The following is a 19111-nucleotide window of genomic DNA, read 5'->3' on the forward strand; positions in this document are numbered from 1 at the left end:
TTGCCTGTTATAGTGCACCTCTGGGCAGGATCCCGACTAACCTGGGCATGTTCAGGGATTGCAAGGCACAGCTTTGAGTACAGGTATTGCTCAGGGTTGTGTTTCCTTAGGGATTTGGCCGGATCGAGCCTGCAGGCTGTGCTTACCTTGCGTGGTTTTGGTGTCAAACGCCCGAGGTTTTAGAATCGCAGTGAACTCCACCCGCGTGGGCACCGCCGGAGCTGTCCGGGAGCAGCCTCGAACCCGCGCTCCCCGGGCAAGCGCGGCGCTCACCGCCGGCCGCTAGGGGGCAGCAGCGCCGCGCTCGGGCGCTCGCGGCGCTGCCGCTTCCGGTGCACGTGGGGCGCGCGCGCACATGGCCGCGGTGAGCGGGAGCGGGAGCGGGAGCGGGATGGGGATGGCCGGGAACGGGGCCGGGGCGGGCAGCGCCTGGAGGCTGGAGGGGTGGGAGTGCTGGGGCGCTCCAGGGTGTCGTCGCCCCGCTGGGGTTCCCCCGTCCGGCTCCTGCTGCCCCCATCCCGCGCGGGGTGTTCTCCCTCCCGCGGGCCCTATGCCGGGTCCCCCTGTAGAGTCCCCTTCTCCCCGCGCTGGTCGCTGCCCGGTGGGATTCCCGGCGCTGAGCCCGCTGTCCCGCAGAGTATGTCGCCGGACGAGGAGGATGTGCAGCGGCTCCTGATCCAGTTCCGGGATGAGGCTGGCGAGTGCCTGGGTTCCCCCTTCGACGTCCCGGTCACCATCACCCCGGACAAGCTGCAGCTGGTCTGCAACGCCCTCCTCCAGAAGGTGAGACCCCTCCCGAGCTCCTCGGCACCCCCAGCCCGACCCAGCGCCGCCCCTCGCTACCTCACCTGCCCCTTCTCCCGCAGGATGAGCCGGTGCCGCTGGCCTTCTTCGTCCACGATGCCGAGATCGTGGCGTCGCTGGAGAAGACCCTGGCAGGGCAGAGTGTGGAGACAGAGAAGGTCCTGGACATCATCTACCAGCCGCAGGCAGTGTTCAGGGTGCGGGCTGTGACACGCTGCACCAGCTCCCTGGAGGGACACACCGAGGCTGTCATCTCCGTGGCCTTCAGCCCCACCGGAAAGTACGAGGGTGTGGCTTGGAGCAGGGACTCAGGGCAAGGTAGCAGCTGTTGTCCTGTCCTGGCGACATGGCGCTGAGCTGTTCTTCCACTCTCAGGTATCTGGCGAGTAGCTCTGGAGACACCACTGTCCGCTTCTGGGACCTCAGCACAGAAACGCCACAGTTCACGGCCAAAGGTGGGTGCAGGGGTGTCCCAGGAGGGCAGCTCCTGACCCCATCCCTTGTGGACCCCCTGTCTGCTTGGGGGGACAGGCAGAGCAGAGCCTGGTGCTGCCTGAGCCACGTACTCTGGGACTGCAGCCTGGGGAGGGAGTAGCTCTCTTTGGCAAAGTGGAAAAAGAGGGGCTGGCCAGGAGGAACACGGAGTGGCTTCCTGCTGGGACACCAGGGACAGTCACAGCTCTCCACTCACACCCACTCCCCTGGTGCTCTCTCTTCCAGGTCACCGGCACTGGGTGCTCAGCATCGCTTGGTCACCTGATGGCAAGAAACTGGCCTCGGGCTGCAAGAACAGCCAGGTACACATGGGCTCCCTTGGCGTGGGGCTGGGAGGTCTGTGGGAGCCTGAGGACCCTCTGCAGCCCCATTCTGAACTGAAGCAAAACCTGCTGAAGGGCTGTGGGGGATTAGGGGTGAAGGCTTGTTTTTTCTGGGGTGTGAGGGGTGTATCCTATTGTTTTGAGTAGGATTCCCATTCCCCAGAGGAGCTTTGTGTGTGGATGTGTCACAGTATTGTGAGAAGCATCTGTGTGCCAGACAGAGCTCTGCCGTTGTCACCTTGTGGAGCTCTTGCTGCTGAGTCCTGCTGTCTTGTGGCAGACGCTTTTACCTCCATGCAGGAAAGAGATCCAGACTTTGGATGTGGTCCTTGGCAGACAGCTCCATCACGAGGAAGGTGTCTGGAGTGAGGATGGGTATTGCCAAGCCAGGGCTGCTGATAGCTTGACCCAGACATGCAGCAGCAACCTGATCACAGTTGTTCCCACACAGACACAGCCAAATTCCCTCTTGCAGGAATGTGAAGGACACTCAGCCCCCACTGTGGGGCAAAATTCGTGTGCTTGAAGTGCAGAAATGCCTGGGGCAGCAGGAGCATGTGGTTATATGGGAGCTGAGCTGCAGAGGGGCAATCACTGACCTTTGAATGGTCTGGGAGCAGTGAGAGCAGTCACAGAGCTGCCAAAATTGTGATGCCAATCCCAAAGAAATGCTGGGCCAGGGTGGTTCTGCTGTGGTTTGGTGCTGGTCTGCCTTTAATTGAACCCAGAGAGCTGCTTGTCCTCCGTTTCCCTATTTCTCCCAGGTTCTTAAGTAGGAGATGACTAATGCCTTGGCTCTTAGGATGAACATTTATGTAGAGAGAGAATCAACAAGAGAAAACGAGCATGTGTCCCACCCACAGGATCCGATAATCAGCAGCGTTTAGCGCGCTGTGGCTTTCGCTGTGCTCTGCAAACACTCACTGAGTCTCTGGCACAGTGTGGCTTTTTGGGGACCTATCTCCCTTTCGAGTTGAGTCAGATACTTTTGTAGCAGCAGTGTTGTAGACAGAGAGGAGGGCAAGCAGGTCTCATTCTTTTGAGTGTCAGCTGACTGCTGCAGGGATTTGGAAAGGCATCCAGCCCCCTTCCCTTGCTGCTCGCGGCGAGTTCAAACACAATCCCAAGGACACCTCTGCTTTCTAAATGGAGCTCCAATGTCTCTGGGATTCACATGATGTCTGTGGCCTGACGCAACCCTCATGCTTTCTCTCTTGGACAGATCTTTCTCTGGGACCCAGCCACTGGCAGCCAGATCGGCCGGGTGCTCTCTGGCCACTCCAAATGGATCACATGTCTGTGCTGGGAACCGCTCCACATGTAAGTGAAGGGCCAACTCAGCCCTTCGCCTTTGCTCCTATGGAAAAGAGCAGCCTGACCTGAAGGACATTGCTCCTGTTTGCCTTTCTCCTGTTACGGGAAAAAGCTCATGTAGGAGAACAGCTCCCAAGGTGGGCTGGGGAAAGTGTGTGCAGCTGGGAGCCTGGAGTCCCAGCTGCTGCTCACAGTCCCCCTGGGTTGCTGGGGAATCACTGCCAGGCTGTGTCTCTTTTCCCCTGGGAAAAAGACACACCTGCCTGTGGAAAACACTGCTTTTGTAGTGCTGGACAAACACTGATGTGCTGCTCCAGGCATGCTGAGGTGGGAGCTGGGAAGCCTGATGATGTCCAAGGGCAGAGCACTTCTTTCTGCTCTCCTGATCCTGCTGGCCTCTGTCATCCCGTTTGTTTATCATGAGGGATGATTAACTGTACAATCCCCTTATCCCTTCTATCAGCTAAAGCTCCCTCTGGGAGAGGTGGGTGGAGGGGGACAGTTGCAGCCATTAATCCATGATGTTACAGAAATAATTAAAAAAGAAAGAAAAAGGTCCCTTCAGAGCAGAGCCCTGCAAATTGAATTTGCCAGTAGGAAGCTCTAGCTGTTTGCAAACAATTAACTGGGTTAGCAAAAAATGATTGTAGAGGATGAGGAAATGGGGAGGAGAAACAAGACCCTGCCAGGGCTGCAGTTCTCTTTCTTCAGCCAGTTCCAGTGCAATGGGAAGGGCTGTGCTCTTCCTCACTGCTGGTGTGATATGCAGAGTGATAAAGATGTGCAAGACAGAGGGTTGTGGCTGCCCTGTCCAGCTGCTTCCAGATGTGTTCAATTTGCCCCTGAGCTCTGTGGATGGACATTGCTTCTTTCAGCTCTGCCAACACAACAGCACTGTCCATGGGCTGGAGATGAAGCATGGCATAGGCAGGGGAACATCCAACACATTCCCAATGCCATGGATCTGTGCTACCTGCAGGAGGCTGATCCCCTGCCCAGGGCTCTTTTCAGCCTGCACCCAGGGAAGGTTCCAGTTTGTGGTGTCCTTGTTAGCCAATGGGTTAGAGCTGTGCAAACAAGGTCATTGCCAAGGGCTCAGCTGCCAGGTTTACCCTGGATTGATTCCTCCAATGTGCAGCCCAGGAGTCAGTTTGGAGGAAGCATTTGTCTGCCTCTCCCCCACATTGTGGGACCTTGTTCCCTGTAGGTCAGTGCTCTGCCCTTGCCCAGCCTCTGTCTGATCTTAAGCCAAAAGAAAATTGTATTTTATTGACTGCTGGGCCCTTGAATCCTCTGGGGCTGGTGGGGAAGGAGCTCAGGGGAGCTGCACAAATGGATTTGATCTCTTTGCCCAGAAACCCAGAGTGCCGTTACCTGGCCAGCGCCTCCAAGGACGGCAGCATCCGCATCTGGGACACACTCATGGGCAGGTGTGACAAAATCCTCACCAGCCACACGCAGTCGGTGACCTGTGTGAAGTGGGGAGGCGATGGCTTGCTCTACTCCTCCTCCCAGGACAGGACCATCAAAGTCTGGAGGAGCCAGGATGTAAGTGAGGGGCTGCTGCTGGCGAAGGGGGCTGGACACACCATGTGGTAGCTTTGTCTGCTCTTCGTGGCACAGCCCGGTGGGTCTGGTGGGTGCTGTGCAGCCTGGGTGTGTCCTGCCTGTCCCTATCTGAGGGTGTTTTGTCCCCAGGGGGTCCTGTGCCGCACCCTGCAGGGCCATGCTCACTGGGTGAACACCATGGCCCTGAGCACCGACTATGTTCTCCGCACTGGTGCCTTCGAGCCGGCCGAGGCCACCATCAACCCCCAGGATGTCCGAGGCTCCTGTGAGTGCAGCACCCGTGTTGGAGGCTGGGGGAGGATTGGTCATGCTGGAAGTCATGATTTTCGTTGCCTGTGCCAGGGTGGAGCAGGCTGGGACATGGGGAGGCCACTCTGTTTTCAAGGACTTTTGCTCCCAAATTGCCCTTGGCAAACTAAGCAGTCACAAATGTTCCTGCTTAACCCACAGAACCATGATTGGAATTGGAATTGCAGGGTTATAAAGTTTCTTTTCATCTAAGGGTTGCAAATGTGTCTTCCCCTCTCATTTTCCCTTTTTCAGTGGCAGAACTGAAGGAGAGAGCACTGCAGAGATACAACCAAGTCCGGGTAAGTCCCTTTTGTCCCTGCTGTCGCTTCTAACACTGCCACTGGTGAAAGCAGTGGACACCCCAACACTGGTGTGCTTCTGAGCTCTCCACACCTGGCTTGTATAGGACTTGGGCTCTTTCATCCCTTTTTTAGGGCCAGGAACCAGAAAGGCTCGTCTCGGGGTCAGATGATTTCACCCTGTTTCTTTGGAGACCAGCAGAAGACAAGAAGCCACTGGAGAGAATGACAGGCCACCAGGCATTGATTAACCAAGTCCTCTTCTCACCAGACACACGGATAATAGCTAGTGCTTCCTTTGACAAGTCCATAAAGCTCTGGGATGGTAGGACAGGAAAGTGAGTTGGTTTGTTCTGCTACAGAGGTGGTGCTGTAGAGGCTGTGTGTAATGCTCAGGGTACACAGGGATGAGCCCCACTGTCACTGCCAGCAGCTCCCTGGTGTGTTCATCATCTCTGTAGGCTGAACTCATACAAAGTCATTCTGCTGCCTCTGCCTTTTTCTGCCCTCGGGAAGTCCCTTGTCTGGCTCTTCTTGTGTCAGGGTGTCTGTGCTTGGCTCTGTGTGTGCAGCCCCACTGTGACTCAGCCACAGCACTGCCTGGCACCTGTGTGCACACCCTGTTGCTGCAGGGTCAGTTCTCCGGGGCAGGCGCAGCTGTGGTGGGATGGGATGTTCCACTCCACTGATCTCCTGAAGATGTGTGTGTTGGGAACTGGAGACTGACCCAGTTTAAACAGTTCCTGTGCCAGGGAACAGCTTGTTCTGGATGATGCAAATCCTTGTAGTTACAAGTAGTGCTGTTGGTATTTGGATGCTCCTGTGATCCAGCATTTAACCTTCAGCTGGAGTACTGGTGAGCTCTTGGGGGCAGCAGTCCTCCCTTGCGAACTTAATGCTCATGAGCTTGGCTTTCATGTCAGTGATTTTAAAGGTCCTTCTAAATCTGGGTTGCTCAGCCAGAGAGGGGAAGGACACACCTGTGCAGTGAGGCTGAAGTGTTGGATAAGGGTTTTTTGGCAGAGGGGGTGAGATGAAGAGTTCTGAGCCCTCTTTGGATGCTTTTTAGATGGACTTTGTCTATCAGTTGAGTGCTTGGGGTGTGCTGGCCATCCCGTGACTGTGCTGGCTTGCTCACAGGTGAAGAAACATGAAGGCAAGGGCAGGTTTGGAACAAAGCCTGCTGCTCTAACAGCCTGTCCTTGTCCCCAGGTACTTGACATCACTGAGGGGCCACGTCTCGGCCGTGTACCAGATCGCCTGGTCAGCCGACAGCCGCTTGCTGGTGAGCGGCAGCAGTGACAGCACCCTCAAGGTCTGGGATGCCAAGACAAAGAAACTGGCCATTGATCTGCCTGGCCATGCAGATGAGGTGAGGTGCTTGGTGGAGCTGTGGTGTTTGGGAGGTGGGAATGAGCTCTCCTCTCAGCAGAGGTGACTGTGATTTCCATCACACCAGGTGTATGCAGCAGATTGGAGCCCGGATGGACAGAGGGTAGCAAGCGGAGGGAAGGACAAGTGTTTGAGGATGTGAGTAACCTGTTTGTCCATGAGGATGTGCAGCTCCTCCATGGGTCCCTCAGAGCCATGTGTCCCTCCCCTGGCAGAGACCTGTGTAGTTTAGGGCATGATCTCCTTGCAGACAGCACAGCACTGGGTCAGATTCCAGCTTGGAGACCTGACCTATCTCAGGGCAGGAACTGTTGCTGGGAGATAACTAGAAAGCAGAGCCCCTCCAGCTGAGTCAGGGTGAAATTTGACTCAGATATTTTGACTCCTGCAGAGGGGAGGGAACTGTTGTACCAGTTGGTCAGGCCTTCCTTTCTAACCTTCTTCCCTCTCCCAGTTATGCAGACAAATTCCTGGGAGCTGGTTGCCATTTGAGCATGGCTGGTGACCCCAGGTCCCCACTGTGCTGCTGTCTGGTGCCTGCTGAGCCATGTGGGGACCACAGGGACACAGCAGCTCTTTCCCTTTCCAGATGGCGTCGATAGGAGCAGTGACATGGAGCTGCTGGTCCTGCCCTCAGCACAATCCTGGGAGATCTCCAAGGTGATGGACGACGGAGGTTGACCCAAGCACACATCCATGTTCCTGTTGGCAGCCCTCCCTCATGGACTCTTTCCTTATATTTATTTAAGGAAATCTCAATTTTAGTTCTTATTAAGAGCTGTGCATTGCAGGATGATTTCCTCTGAACATCACAGGAGGGATATCTCATCTGCCTCCATCTCAACTGGCTTTTTATTGGAATTTCAGCCTCACAGTAGCTGCTGTCCTGAAAGGGGCAAGCAAAGGGCAGAGGTGGCTTGTGCCCCTTCTTGCTGTGTGAAGAATTGTGTGGAGAAGAGGGTTTTAGTGGGAACAGGAAGGGTTGTCCTTGTGTGGCCTTCAGAGAGCAAGAAATGGGAAAATTCAGCACATCATTACACTGCAGAATTGTGCTCGGCTGCATGTCTGGGACAAAGATCTGCTGAGAATAAGGACTTTGGGGCTTCTCATTATCCCAGTAAGATTTTGCCTTTCCACACAGCCTGTGGGCTGTGCTGAGCATTATCTGCCAGTGATCCTCTGCATCCACAGCAGATAACTCCTTCATTAATCTGTTCAGGGTGCAACAGGCATGGACTTCAAATGACTCCTGGAGCTGTGCTCAGCTTTCAGTTCTCAACAGTTCTTGGGAATGGGGAAATCAGACACTCGTGCCTCTGAACAGGGGAGAGAGTGTCCATTTCCCATCCAGCACTGGCTCGAGGGGAAGGAAGGATAGGGTGGGGAAGGGGAAGAATGGAGCAGCCGTTTTGGGTGGTGTGGCAGTCCCTTGCCCTGGATATGTGCTGACAGCAGGGCTGGGACTGCCACAGAAAATGGTAATACTTCATTGCACAGAGCTGGCTCTTTCTGGAATTTCTCAAGTGCATTTACTTGCCCAGTAGGTGAGAGGGATTCACACTGTCAGTTGCATATTTGTATGTTTGCTTATGAGCCTTTTTATCAGTCAGTTCAGGCTCCAAGCCATCATGAGACTAATAGACCTGGACTTTGTGTTTATTTCCAGGATGCTTATGAAACTGAACACCAAGATGTGATTAATAAGGAGCAGAAATTATACTGTCAGGTTTAGCTGCAGCAAGTTACCATGAAGGTCAGAATATTCTACACACCCCTCATACTGCAGTTGCTACTCAAGTGATTACTGCAGCTCAGAGCAGGAGTTTGGGTCTCAGATGCTTCCCAGCTGCAGAAGATGCATTTTAGGACTTTATTCCTTCCAGCAGGATTGCTTTGGAGAATTAAGGATGTGCAGTAATGGTCGTTTGCTTGTTTGCAAGTGTTCAGATGAGCAAAAGGCTGGAACAAAGGGTTAAATCTTTACTATAACTGAGAAGACAATTTGTGGTTCTTGTTGCTGTTAGTGTCCCTTTCTGCCAGCCAAGTCAGCAGGGATCTATCTTTGTGGGATCTTTTGGGAAGAGCTCAGTATCCTGTACCTGCTCTTTCATTAGGGTGCTTCTTCCAGCTGGTTCTTGCTGACATGAAGACCATGTTGCATCCATCTGTGTAAACAAAACCTTTCGTAATTCCCTAAGGTAAATGTTGTGGGACAGGGTGATTATTCCAGGTGATAATTCTGCCCTTGGGAAGAAGAGGAGCAGGTCAGTGGTAACAGCCATGAAGCCTGCCTGGTTTCCAAGTTTTTTGGGGTGCCTATGCTAAAGGAAACAATCCACCCTTGAGAGTTCAGCTCTGTGTCCCCAAGTCTGACTTGCTGAAAGTGACAGCTCCTGGTTGCCCGTGGCTCTTCCTGAGTGAAGAATTAGCATTCTCTGCTTTCCTCCCCTGGAGTGCTGTACAGGGTCACTGTGCCCTGTCAATCCATGGTGTGTTTTGTGTTGGAGGCAGGGATGTATCAGAGCTGAGGAAAGCAATCCTGCCTGTGGGAACTGCCTTGGCTCTGCATGTGTGTAGGTGTACCTAAAAAATCAGTGCACCTTGTCCACTGATTTCCAAACCTGAGCAATCGCTGTGCCCTCTGACCGTGCTCCTGCCATCCCCGCAGACTCTGCTTCTGTGACATAAAGCCTGATTAAAACCCACCTTTCTAATGCTGGAGCAGAAAGGTTTTCCAAAGGGAAGTGAGACCTCCAGAAGAAAGAGAGGGCCTTGCAACTAAGTTCACACCAAAATAAGCTCTTGGCCTTAATCTTCCTTTGATCTGATAGCGGGTAGATTTTTGAACCACGCTCTGTGATGGGTTTGCATGTAAACCAAATTGTATTTTCTTATCTAAGCATCTGCTGCTATTTTTACCATTCATACAGCACCAGCCTCCATGCATACTAAGTGCTGGCCCCGCTCCAGCTGTATTCCTAAGCAATTCCGTAACACTCCTCCCTCCCAGTTTTATTTGAATGCGGCATTTCCCGGGCCTGGCTGCAGTCTCCTGCCTGCTCAGGCACTGGGGAAGGAAGAGCTGCTGCCCTTCCCTCCAGAGCTGGCTCCTGCTTGGCAGGAGCCGCAGCGAGCGCGTGACCTCCCTCGCTCCGCCGGCGCTGGGGATGGGAGCTTTAATTAGCTAATTTGGGGAATTGCAGATGCAGATTTGGGTTGGTGGCATTATTATTAATGGGGAAGACGTTACTTCTTGTTAAAGGACAAATCTAAGAGGTAGGCTGGAGCTTTTCTGATTGCTTTTCTGGGATCAGCAGCACCAATCTTACAGAAAACCTACTGAAATGCCTGAGCTGTTCCAGTGCTGCGTGATAGGAATCTCGGGATCTGCTCCCATGTTTTAGTCCAGTTCCTCCTGAGAGTTCCTCATTAATCATCCCACACAGGTTTTCTTACCACAAGGGTGTTATTTTTCACTGGTAATACAAGAATAATTTAAAGCATAGCCAGAAACTGTCCAGCAGAGCCCTCTGACACTTTCTCCTTTAAAACCTCAGCTGGTGCCACCATTAATTTTGTTGCAAATCCCAATGGGAGGACAGTAGTGATAAGGACTGGGAAGTGTGCCAGTCTTCTGAGGAAGGTTTACCTGTCTAATGAAATCCTGAGTGTGATGGAGGGAGGGAAGGAAGGATATGATAAGAACACCTGGAGTGAAGTAGATAGCACTGAGGTGAGCAGAATGCTGCCAGACTCCTACCTTTGGGAGGTGATTTAGATAAGTCAGGCCTTAGAATCCATATGAAAACTGTTCTTGGGGCTGTCACCTGCTTTTCCATGCAAGTGGAGTCTGTGTTGTGCTCCCTGGGTCCTTGGAGCCACATGTTCCTGTTCTGTTTGACTCAGATGATCTCTTGAATATTTTCCCAGATCTGTAATTTAATTTCCATGTGCAAGTTTATAGCCTGGGGAGAGAGAGACAAGAAAAATCTTTCAATGAATAGGAAGAAAATGAACTTCATTCATTGTTCTGCATGAAAAGTAGGAAAAGCAGCCTTGTTCTGCTTTATTTTTGGGTCAACCCAGGCACTGTTCAGGTGATGTTTCTACCTCAGGGCTGCATTTTTGGTGGTGTGGTATAGCAGTAAAGGGCTTGCTGTGAAGTCCATTAGTGCTTTTGAGGATGAAAGGTGTTAAGAAAACTCAGGACAGTGATGTCTGTGTTCTGTGGAGCTGCTACCAGATGAAAGCATCTTTGTCTGCACTCAGACAAGCAACCTGGAAGTTGCTAATTCCTTCCTAGATGTCTGGTTCTTGTGATCAGAAGTCCTGGCTCATAACTGAGGGACTAATTTGTCTGACACAAAGCAGTGCAGCTGGGAAGGAGCCCCAGAGGTATCTCCAGAACTGCTGTTTTGTTCTCTTCACTCTGTGAATGGGTTGTTGCAGAGCTGAGGATTGCTGGTGGTCGGGCTGCAGCTCCTGCAGGGTGGGATATCAAAAATGAACAAACTCAGGACATAGTGCTCTGTTTTTGAAGGATCACTGGGGTCGATCAGGCAGGGTGCTGATGCCTTGTCTGTGCTTTTGGAGCACGCTGGGTGCTTTAGCGTCCTGCTGCATGGTTAGAGCAGAGCATCCCCCCGGGTGCTGCAGGATACAGGGCTAAATGCCGGATATCCGTGTGTAGGAACAGCACGACCCCCGTGGGGTTATCCTGCATCGCTCTCCTCTAACGAGGCTCCCTTTGGGAAAAGGGAATTCAGTCTACTCTTAATTCGGAACTCTCAGCAGCAAAAGCAAGTGAAGTTGCCGTTTGTAGGTTCACGATAGGCTGGACGCTGGAGTTGGTGACACCCAGAAGCTCCGGCAGCCGCCAGTCAAGGACCCAGCTGGAAGGAGTGACCCGCATGCAAATCCCGCAGCGAGCGCCGTTTCAGCCCTCGGATCCCTCCCGGATCGCAGCGCAGCGTGTTTAGTTATTCCGGTCAAACCTCCCTGCCGCTCCTGGCTGTTTGTCCTTGCTGTGCTGAAACAAACCTGCTCCAGGGCTCCAGCCCCATTACGAGGACAAAAGGACATCAGGCAGTGCTGCTGCCGAAGGGAAATGTGTCGGGAAATGTGTCTCGGTTTGCAAGTGTGATGCAGAATGGGTGGCTTGGTAATGGCTGTTGTGACTTTTGTCTGCTCAAAAGGCATATTCTGAATGAATTCTTTTTTTTGTTTTTCGCTTCCCTAAAGTGTAGCTTGTGACACTGATTTGGGGTGAGGATACCCGCTGACGCTGAGAGGATTAATACTGAAGTGAGAATTGGTGGTTGGCAATAAACAACCAGTTCTCAGGGAAATTATTTTTATGAATCAGAATATTTAACGCGTGGAGGCTTGTGGGCTTTTTCCTGGTTTAAAGGGGCACTGTGAAGCATATTACAAAGTATCTGTTACTACCAACACTTCAATTTATTATTAACTTGGAATATTTTTACATCTCATTTATTCTTTCCACAGGGGTGTTCTGAGCTGTTGAAATTATTGGTCAACTTTGCTTTCTTAATGTTGTTTGTTAGGGTAATGCCATGGATGGATTTTGGGTGGGAGCTCAAAAACTTCAGCAAATACAGTGGGGATTCAGTTTTGAGGGGTTTTTAAGCCCTTTGATTCTCTCTGGCACAAAACAGTTTCCTCTGATAGCCTAAAATGTCACTTCTTAAAGTCAATCTCTCCTTAAGAGTCTCTAGGTGAATTTTTTTTTTAATCTAAGTGCGTTGTCTTTGGAGAAGTCTTTAGCCGTGGAGGTACTGACATGGCACATGGCTCCAGTAGTGCCTGGTTTTGAGTGCTGTAAAGCCAAGGGAGATAAGTGAAGAATGGGGAGAGGCCCAAGTGCAGAGCTCTTTGCTCAGTCTCTATTTTGATCTGGTGACACTGAAAGCAGAGCCTGTGTCACATCAGGGAAGGCAACTCTGCCCGGTGTGACCCCAGGGCACACCCTGAATCCACTGGGGATACTGGGGAGGCCTGAAAGGGTCTGAAACTGGGATGTGGTGTGATGGAGAACATGGATAGAGGGGGGAAGAGTGCAGTGAGGAATTGAACACAAGAGGAAAGGAGCGTAATTATGAAAATCTGGAGGTGAAGGTCAAAGGCTCCATGTGACTGTTGTTTGGTGGCTGGTTGGGTTTTTAAAATGTTTGTACGTGCTGTAAACAGCTCCAGGCTGATCTAAAAGTGCTGGGAGGCAGGGGCTGTAAATTACAGGCGTTGTTCTTCTAAAGGGACCAAACAACTCCAAGTGTCTTTGGCTCACTGCACTTTGTATGCCCGTTCCTCCATCGCTCCTCCATTCATTGAAATTCCCTGTTTCAGGTTTGAGGGAGAGTCTTGCTCACTACTGGAGCAGGGAGAGGGCAGGGAGTGTGTGACCTGGAGCAGGGACAGGGCTGAGAGTGTGTGACCTGGAGGTGCTGTGTGAGCAGTGCCACTGCCTTGGAAACCTGCCACGATCCAATACCTGCCTTCCAGCTCTAGCTGCTGACTGTCCCCGCTCTTGTCCTGTGCCCCTCCGGTCCTCCCTCTTCTGGTGGCCCCTCAGCGCTGTCCTCACTGGCCGGTGGGCCTGAGGAAAGGGCTGAAGTGATAGCCGGGCGCGGCGGGCTGAGTTTGGCCTCTCTGTCCCGGCTCCGGCGTGAGGGGAAGGGTGGGCCCAGGGGTCTGGGTCACCGTCCTCCCTGAGGGGGCGACCCTGCCGGGCCTCAGGAGCCGTGACGGGGCGGGTGCGGGGCGCCGGGAGGGTTGTGCGGGTTGCCGGGAGGGCTCGGTGGGCTCGGGGCCAGGGCCTCGCTCCGACCCGCTCTGAGGCGCGGCTGGCGGAGCGACCGCCGGGTTACCCGGGGTGAGGCACTCTTTGGCCGCCGGCGGAAGCACCCGAGCGCGCGGACCTGCGCACTGCGGCCTATAAAAGCCGCGGGGCGGTGCGGAGGGCCGGGCATTCGGAGCCGGGGCTGGTCGAATGCGGATCTCTGTGGAGGAGCTGGTGGAGCGGCAGGAGCCCCGGGAGGCGCTGGCGGCCTGAGAGATCCCCCCACCGTCCGCACCCTCACTGCTTCATCCCCTCCCGCCGGGGCTGCGGCGGCGACAGCGACAGCCAGCCGCGGGCCGCTCCTCCCCCCGCCTCGCTGCATGCTCTGGGGTTCGGTCCCTGAGCGGGGCCGCGGCGCCGGCAGCCCCGGCTGTGGCGGGGCCATGGGGCCGGGCAGCGGCAGGGCACGGAGCCCCCTTCCCCGCTGAGAAGGCCCCTCGTCCCGGCGCCGATGCCGCGCTGTCCCCTCACACCCTGCTCCTGAGACTCCCCCATTTCCCCTCCCCATGCCTGACGGAGCCCCTCGCCTCGGTGACGCCCTGCAGCAGCCCCGCCGGCCCGGGGGTCTGCGGCGGTATGAGAGGAGCTGCCCCCGCCGCCGGGGGCAGCCAGGACCGGGGCAAGCTCCCACCCCGCCGCCGGCTGCCGTGAGGCGGCTGTAGCTGGAGGAAGAACCCCTTTGTTTTCCCTCCGTCCTTCCCGGGGGCTTCATGCCCCGCTGAGGGATGATGGAGGTGGTGGGGGACTTTGAGTACAGCAAGAAGGACCTGATAGGACACGGAGCCTTTGCTGTGGTCTTCAAAGGTCGCCACCGCAAGGTAAACAGCGAGCGGGGCTGGTTACACAACCCGGGGCCCACAGCAGCCCCTCGGGTGGGTGACAGCTGCGGTGGTGGCGGTGGGGTTTGTGTCCTCTGCGGAGTTTTGACGTGCTTTGGGTGTTCGGGGAGAAGAAAGAGCCGAAGGGAGGTGCGGGCTGGGCTGAGGCCCGGGGCTGCCCCGCGGCCCTGAGCCAGGATCCGGCCCCGGCATCCAGAAACGCTTGATTTTCTCCCTCCCCTCAACCCCACCGGCCTGCCCGCGGTCCCACCGCTCCTCCCCGCTGTTGGCAGCTCCCTGACATAGCGGCGAGGGGAGAGTTGCAGCTGTAGGAGAGGCTGAGCCCTTTGTTTGTCGGGAGGGTCATGTTTATCTCGCTGGATAACGAGGCATCTAATGGAAAATTGTCTCCTTTGGGATTGGCTGAAGATTTCTTAAATTCAGAGGTGTCTGGTTTCCTGGCGTGACTTGCTAATCGCGCCGGATATTCATAGTTACGTTATGGTTTCTTGATGCTGTGAGTTTATTCTGGTGCCTAAAGAGCTTTGCTTTCCAGAAAACAGCCCTTCAGATTTAGCGTTTTGGAGGATTAAGGCAACGCTCACAGCTTGGGAAGACACGGTGCAGTGATTTTGGGGTTAAAAAAAAAAAAAAGAAGGGAGAAAGGGAAGCAGAAACTTTAAAGGCCAGTGGAGGTGTTCCTACCTTACAAATAAATAGTCAGTTTATTTTTGGATGATATATAAATAGATAATATATAAGCTTACTTAAAACAGGTGGGGTTTTGTGCAATTTTCATCTGCAGAGCATAAAAAGGCTGAAAATGAGAAGTCCTTGAAGGACACTAAAAGTAACTTGATCATTGTGAAGGGGTGAAAAAGCAGATACATAGCACTGCTACCAAAAAATAAATGGGATATGATTACTTGATTTTTGTTTTTTGGTTTTTTTTAATGCTTTGAAACCCATTAAAATGCAGTGTAGCTGAAGCTGGATTTTAATAGCTGTCTAAGCTATTGTGGAATGAAATAGTTCTTGATGGTGTCATGTGATGTAGTAATCACTGGTGGGTAGAGGAGGGGTCATCTTGCAACTTTTTCTCAGTGCTTTCCTCGATAGTTATTAGAAGATAAAGTAAAAAAAAAAAGTAAACTGACAGTGCTTTTGTTTGTTTCCAGAAAACTGATTGGGAAGTAGCCATAAAGAGTATTAACAAAAAGAACTTGTCAAAGTCACAAATCCTACTTGGAAAAGAAATAAAAATCTTAAAGGTATGTTAATTTGCAGTGATTTTTAAAGCTGCTTTGCTTGAAAAGGAAAAGAGACTTCTGACCTAGTTCATTCCAGGTCATGGGTGGTATCACAGTAATTGCTGTTGTGCTGTGTGTTTCTTTGTTGGTGATCCAGAAATAAAAATACTAAGAAAAACAGAAAAAAAATACATATTTAATTCTGGAAATGCCTCAGAACAGGTTATGGACATGCTTTTGTAGTTAAAAGTAGAAACTTGCTGTGGAACAAGTCTCTGTGCTTTGCCTCTTGCACATGTGTAAGACTTTGGCCTTTAGGATGGCCAGTCTGGCACCTTTTCCCAGCAGATCATAGCTGAGGGTGAAGCATCAGTCTTTGATCTTTCTTCATCTTTTTTGCTCAAAGCTGCCTTGAAAGCTGAAATCAGTGAGCTGACTGATTCCCAAAGCAGCTGCCCACTTCTGACTTGTGATAATTGCCCCAAGAGGTGGAGTGTGGCTCTGAGGGAAAAAGTGTAACAGAGCATCCTTCAGTTTTCCAGTGTTATTTTATGGAAACATCTCCTTGGGTGGTCATTTAGCATTGCCTGCTCTCAGAATTTCACATCTTATTTCACACAGCTTTGCAGTAATAATGAGTGCTGCTTCTTGAGATACATCACTCCTTTACATACTATTATATACATATTATTTTCCCATTTATTATTATATACCAGAAATTGTAGTGTTGGGTGTATTAATGTGCTGCAAGTAGTTAATAAACAGAAGTTTTTTGAGCTGTGGCAAATAATTAATGAGCTGTCCTGTGAGTTTTATTTGATGTTATTTGGTTTGATTTTCTTTATACTATAAAAGCAAGGTTGACTGGGACAAGGCATAGTTGGTTACTTCACAAAGCAAGAAATTGTGTAAGAGTAGAAAATTATATCTAGTCAGTTGTCAGTGCTCATTAGAGGATCTTGTGCTGTGGTACTTTCTGTGACAAGTTGCAGACATTAAGTTCTGGAACCAAATGTTTTTATGACCTCTGAAGATATTGCCTAACTTCCTATTCCTCTAAATATTGTCTAAATAGCTGGGATTTCATCCAAATTCCATCAGACAGTCTAAAAATTATTCTCTTTGATTATCACCAAATCAACATTATCAGCAAATTAAATTAATAGTAATACTAGTAGTAGTAATAATAACAACCTATTTCCATAATACACATATTTTTCTTTTACAGGAACTTCAGCATGAGAACATTGTAGCTCTTTATGATGTCCAGGTAAAATATATTTTGATGCCTTTTTCCTCATTAAAATTTATTTATGAAAATATAATGGATATACATAATGTATGCCAAGTGGAAGATTTTGAACGGCCATCTATTTTGTTGCTGTCATCAGTTTGGTATTCAACAAAAACAAGTGACACCAGAGCAGCATCTTGGAGATCTCTGTGACAAAGAAATGTGGTGTTCAGCTCTGTGTCACCCTGAGGAGGAGCTGGAGGAAGTAGAAAACCACAATCACATGTATCTATTGCAGTTTGTGTGTTCAAAAGGACAGGATACAGTGAGAAAAGCCAAGCAGACATTTGGATCTTGTCAAATAAGAATTAAATTGCTTCAGATTGTCTTCCTGTCTTTATTCCCAGGGTCCTGCCTGATAAGGTGGAGGAATTAAGTCTGCAGCCTATCTAGGGTAGTGTATTCTGCTTAGTGGGAAGTACATTTTTGTGTCCTAAGGGCTGCCAGTGTTGAGCAAAGCTAAATAAGACGTGAGGTAGCTCATACAGCCATTTGTTCTGCTTGAATAAGAACTATACATTTATCTCCTGGGCTCGGTTCTAATTTTAAATACAGAGTTACACTGATGAAAAAAAAATTACTGAGAACCACCTTTAGGGCACTGCATAGTTAAAGCAACACAAAATAGAGATTGTGACATTCAATGTTTCCTGCCTTTGCACATTCACATCCTCTAAGCTTAATTTGTGTAGATTTGTATCTTTAGCTATAGAAATCTGTGTTCACATGACTTAAGTTAGGTGGGCTCAGGTTTTCTAGGGCTGTAGGAATTAGTGACTTTTGCTACTAAGCAGTGATGTTCATGTAGCAGCTGAGTGTGCATCATAACTTCTAGTGTCAAACTATAGACTCTCTGGATCTTGACTTCACAATTCCTAATTTTGAATGACATTATCTGCTCTGAGAGGGAAAGTACTGTCTGTTGTGCTCCTTCAAGGGTCTGGGTTTTCCTTAGTTTTGCTAAGTGGAAATAATCTCTCAGCATCCTAAATTTAGTATGTCCAGACAGCTCAAAAGCAACTGGAATTGTTGACTGAGGGTGTTGGTGTGTGAGTAAGCAGCTGAATTTCAGATTTATCATTTACAGTTCTTGATTTGTGAAGGTTCCTTAGTCAGCTCTGCAGCTCAACCTGGGGGTAGTGGACTAGTTAAGTATTTTGATGATTTAACATCTGAGCTTTGGTGAGACTCTTGTTCTTTTGATTTATCCACAGGGAGAGGACAGAGCCCTACCCTTGTCTATGGTTTCTTTACCTAAAGGTTATTTATAAACACAACTTTTAGGCTTTTCTGTTCTGGTACAGGACTTTGTGAATGATCAGTGCTGCTCCATTTGAGAAGGGGATGTTGCTGCTTGTCACCAACTATGGGGTTTAAATAAAATGAACACTTAAAGCAAAGAGAAGGGCAAACCCCTGTTTTGTACCTTCATATATTCCAAATACATTCATGACAAACACAAAGCTTGGCAGCAGGATGCTGCTCCTGTAGAAGGGATTGCTTTGCAAAATGTGGTATAAAGAGTGTGACACTTGCACAAATGAGCTTTTCCCTTTCTGCTGTGTTTGTGAAGTAGCAGATATCATTAACTTCTGTGATTACATTAATTTATAACCCAGCAAGAATGCACACTATGCAAGGCATTCACATGTCTAGTAGGCTGTTACACCTACTAATTTTCTTCAGCGTTTCATGTTCTAGCATGTGCTGCCCTTTTTGTTTGCCAGGGTATTGTGAACACAGTGATACAGTCCAGCAGATAAGTCTTTAGGACTTCAAGCTATTTCTAAGTTTACAGAAGGTATTTTTTTCCCCTCAGTGCTGGAGCCAGTGGAGTCTGTGTCACAGTAGGAAGTTCTCAGTGTGAATAGGAGTCTGTTTTATTTTTGTAGTTCTGTTGGGCTGAAGCTTTTCTTAACCTTAGACAGTTTGAAATAAGAAAACGCTCCTGTTTCAGATGCAGTTTGACAGATCATTTAGCTGAATAAGCCAAGAGCTGATTGTTGCTCTGAGTTTTGAGATAGAAAACATGGCGTGCAGTGAAAGTGGCAAAATTTAGTGAAAAAAGTGTAAATTAATTGTGATCAAGGATAAATACTTTCACATCTCATAGTATTAAATTAAATTATGCTTTGAGATTAAACCTGTGTCCCTGCATAGCAATTTGAAATTCATCTTTTGAGCATGAAAGGTTAGTTATTTTTCTATATATTGCAAAAATCTTCATTTGGACTGATCTTCAGGAAGTAGTTAGATTCCTTCTCTTTTATCTCTCTTCATTTATGATTGTGTTCCTGTTGCATGATAAGTGACACAAGTCAGGGGAATAAAGATGGATACACCATGAAGGTTTTAATTTAATCCAAGAAGAACTTGTGGTCCATTCTGCTGATTGTACATGAA

General features: G+C 50.2%; 2 protein-coding genes across 2 annotated transcripts in view; both read left to right on the forward strand.

The window, feature by feature from the left end:
• Positions 1 to 329: 329 nt before the first annotated feature.
• NLE1 (notchless homolog 1) lies at positions 330 to 11957 on the forward strand. Its single transcript, XM_085078774.1, has 13 exons — positions 330 to 364; positions 637 to 783; positions 867 to 1084; positions 1180 to 1259; positions 1525 to 1601; positions 2845 to 2942; positions 4292 to 4484; positions 4635 to 4770; positions 5049 to 5095; positions 5231 to 5433; positions 6308 to 6467; positions 6555 to 6625; positions 7077 to 11957. The coding sequence occupies exons 1-13, from the start codon at positions 356 to 358 to the stop codon at positions 7087 to 7089; spliced, it is 1452 nt and encodes a 483-aa protein (XP_084934900.1). The 5' UTR covers positions 330 to 355; the 3' UTR covers positions 7090 to 11957.
• Positions 11958 to 13462: 1505 nt separating this feature from the next.
• ULK2 (unc-51 like autophagy activating kinase 2) overlaps positions 13463 to 19111 on the forward strand; it is a 36325-nt gene continuing 30676 nt past the window's right edge. Inside the window, exons 1-3 of the mRNA XM_085078741.1 lie at positions 13463 to 14164; positions 15343 to 15435; positions 16643 to 16684. Coding sequence (XP_084934867.1) covers positions 14072 to 14164; positions 15343 to 15435; positions 16643 to 16684 — 228 coding nt within the window. The 5' untranslated portion in view covers positions 13463 to 14071. The remainder of the gene's footprint in view (positions 14165 to 15342; positions 15436 to 16642; positions 16685 to 19111) is intronic.

Source organism: Lichenostomus cassidix, chromosome 19, assembly GCF_008360975.1.
Source record: "Lichenostomus cassidix isolate B80296 chromosome 19, HeHo_3.0, whole genome shotgun sequence".
In the NCBI taxonomy this organism is placed as follows: Eukaryota; Metazoa; Chordata; class Aves; order Passeriformes; family Meliphagidae; genus Lichenostomus; species Lichenostomus cassidix.